Source organism: Aplysia californica, unplaced genomic scaffold (genome assembly GCF_000002075.1).
Source record: "Aplysia californica isolate F4 #8 unplaced genomic scaffold, AplCal3.0 scaffold00823, whole genome shotgun sequence".
NCBI lineage: Eukaryota > Metazoa > Mollusca > Gastropoda > Aplysiida > Aplysiidae > Aplysia > Aplysia californica.
Window position 1 is genome coordinate 273,573 of NW_004798093.1, and position 3,566 is coordinate 277,138.

A 3,566-nucleotide genomic window follows, 5' to 3' on the forward strand; every position below is an offset into this window, starting at 1 on the left:
TGTCGCCTGGTATCAGACGTAAAGTAAAATAAAAGAGATAATGGCCACCAAAGGTTAGTGGACTTCCAAAGCTTGAGTGTCCTTGGAAACTAAAACTGTATATTTTTTGGCGTGCCTTTAATTAACGTTTTTCAGTAAAATTCTCACAAAGAAATGTATTTTAAAAGGGACACAAAATGTGTGAAGCCAAAAAGTATAAATATATCTTTAAAAATAAAGATAAAATAAAACATATCCCAACCTGTGGGAAAGTGTTGGTTTCTTTGATTTCATTATTTTGATGAGCGCCTGACATCAGTGTTCACCACACTGCCGCATTTATTACCTTCAATCTATTTCTTCCATCTTTCTGGTTCTCCGGCTACATGTACCCAACCAGCATGAGAATTGACAGAGAAATGTGTTTTTAAAGGGACACAAAACGTATTAAGCCAAAAAAATTATATTTCAAAATGAAAATGAAATTAAATAGAATTTACCAATTGACGGGAAAGTGTTAATTTCTTCGATTTGATTATTTTGACAAGCACTTAATTTTCCCACAATACCACACATTTATTATCTTCAATGTCTTTCTACCACCGTGCTAATCATTCCCAGGCTACATGTACCCAACCAGCATGAGGATTGACACAGAAATGTGTCTTTAAAGGGACACGAAAGGTGTTAATCCCAAAAAATGTATATTTTAAAATAAAAATAGAATAAAATTTTCCCAATGGACAGGAAAGTGTTGGTTTCTTCGATTTGATTATTTTGACAAGCACTTAAGTTTCCCAAAATGCCGCACATTTATTACCTTCAATCTCTTTCTACCATCGTGCAAATCATTCCCAGGCTACATGTACCCAACCAGCATGAGACTTGATGACGAGGGAAAACTTGTGGTCTCCTTCCGCACCGAGGCGAGATTCCGTGGTCAGTTCGTCGCCACCCACCCAGGTTCAAGCCTCGAGTCCATGGTCATGTCATCAGACCATCCCGACTTGACCTTTAGCCTCAAGTTGATCCGCAGTGACCCGACATTTGACCAGCCCAGCCAGGAGTGGAGCTTCCAGTCGGATCTCTCTGTGAGTTTAATACTTTACTTTTACTTTTATCCGCCGCTTGTACCCCTTTGGGTGTCGCGGGAAGAAAGGGACGTCTCTCTGCCACCAGCCGGAGTTCAATAATGCGTGAAAATCGGTTGTAGTTTTGTTGTTGTTGTTGTTGTTGTTGTTGTTGTTTTTCTTGCATGCGTTGTTCCCTTTCTGGAGAGAGAGAGAGAGAGAGAGAGAGAGAGAGAGACAGAGAGACAGAGAGACAGAGAGACAGAGAGACAGAGAAATCCAAACCATTCACCATATTATAACTGACCCTTTCATCAACTCCCTCCCTCTAGGTCCGCGACTACTCCGGTCAGTTCAACGTCCAGCTCATCCCGTGTACTACGTCACTGGATCAGGAGTACTCTCAGCCAATCAGCTGCAGCCCCCGTGAGCCAATCGGCTTTGAGCTGCCTATCAGGTTCCAGCAAGTGAGCGACCCTGTACCTGCAGAGTTCAGCCTCAACACAGAGTTCCATCTGATGCGCAAGAGGGAACTGTGGCTGTCTGAGGAAGATCATGACATAGGAGATGAGACAGACATCGCATTTTTGCCCAGTGAGTTCTTGGTTGTTACCTTTTGAGATTTTAAGATTACCACAGCCCCCTCCAACAACTCAAAAAAAACCCACCACCTATGTTATGTTACAGATGACAGGTGTGGCCTGCTGGCCGTAGTTTGCTCATACCTGGTATGTTAATAATTATTATTTTAATAAGTAGCATTTGTATAGAGCAAATTCTCTTCCTGCTCAACAGCAAGCTCTATGCGCTTTACAATCTATACTATTACCCCATCAGACCTGATAGCATTCTGAAACATTCTCAACTTCCTGGGAAGCACACAGGTCAAGCTGTCATTTATGGACGCTAAAACACTAACGTTCTGATAAGTTCTTTTGCTGTCTATAGCTGGGTATTCATTCCCACCTGGGTGAATTGCGATTGAAATAGAATAAAAGTATGTGCTATGCGCTCAATACAGACAGATGAGCCAAAGGTTAGGTTATCGGTTTGCAAGCATTGCACTTGTGTCCATTTGAGTACTTTTACACCAGACCATCAATGATTTATTTATAGAGGCACCAGCCATCCATGTCCAGGTGCTGTTTTAGCCTTTTACACAAAAGATTTTTTAAAAACTCCTCGTTTTTGTTGTGTTGTTCCTACCAGGAATCATGAAAGCAAAAAAAAAATAAAAAAAAAAATAATTGTAAGCCTTTACAAGACATTAAACTGCATTTTGGTGATGTTAAAAGGTGTAGCTTTGGTGGAGTTTTGGAAGGGTGTAAAAATTGAAATTTCTGGACTTAAATGAATTGCTTGCGACAGCAACGATATTTCAGAGCAGTAGATTCTCTGCTCAGGAGAAATTAAGAACAAAATTCTGTAAGATATTATGGTACATTTGTATGTCTTCTTGTTCTCCTGAAGCATTCACCAAGTCAATTTAAAAGTACCAGCATCTTTTGTGCAGTGGGTCTATTGAATGAGAGGTGAACGCTGTATCTCTAGACCACGAGAACCCCATCTACCCCCCCCCCCCCACCCCCGAAAAAAATCACTTCACTGTCACTAGCAGAAGACACTGATTCAATTCTCTTGCGGGGATAATTTTTTTTATCGAGTATGTCAGTCTTTCTGCTTGTACGGTGTATCCCATTCAGCCCGGGTTGGCCCTGACAGGCAGGGTCGAAGCCCTCCTCATAAATGATCTAAATTGTGTTGATAGATGCGTAAAAAAATCCCACTCATATTACCTGGAACCTGGAGGTGTCATCCTTGACTCAGAGGTTGACGTGTAATGACCCTCCATCCTTCACGGTTGCGAGTTAGCTGCCGTCGCACATTCTGCTATATCCAGGCTAGTCCATATTAAGGGAAGGTGCTACAAAAATTGGGCTGCTAAAACGAAAATAATTGAAATTTGCAGGTTTCTTGTTGACAAAAGTTTTGCATTGTGGTAGTTAAAGATCTTACCAAATAAAAATAAAGAAATTGCTTTAAAAAATTAAAAAGCTTTAGGATTATTTCAGTGTCCAAAATTGTGAGGTAACCATTACATAATAAACATCTCAGTTTTCGATGAATGATGATTTTATCAAATTAAAATATCTAATCATTTCCTATAAAATTATGGTGAACACAGTGATAATACAAGACATTGTGTATAATAAATATGGCGAATCTAAAGAGATGGACATTTCAGTACCACCTTCCCTTAATTATTCTAAAATTATTCTAAAAAACGATAGAATTTTGTACTAATCTCCGAGGACTTGTCTTCACCCAGCTGACAAGATCTACGGTCGCATCAACGTGGACCCCATACAGAACCTGGGCAATTCCTTCGACCTGAACGTGGAGAAGGTGTTCCTGTGCTCCGGTACGGACGGCTACATCCCCAAGTACGACCCAGACAACCTCGAGTTTGGCTGTGTGGCCGAGTCACCCAATCTACAGTACACCTTCAAGATATTG

General features: G+C 40.7%; 1 protein-coding gene across 1 annotated transcript in view; it reads left to right on the forward strand.

Moving 5' to 3' along the window:
- The window catches only part of LOC101852125 (FRAS1-related extracellular matrix protein 2), a gene marked incomplete at its 3' end in the record, with an annotated part of 19,401 nt that extends 15,835 nt beyond the window's left edge, over window positions 1-3,566 (forward strand). Inside the window, 3 exon segments of the mRNA XM_013088865.2 lie at window positions 838-1,070; window positions 1,382-1,643; window positions 3,379-3,566. Coding sequence (XP_012944319.2) covers window positions 838-1,070; window positions 1,382-1,643; window positions 3,379-3,566 — 683 coding nt within the window.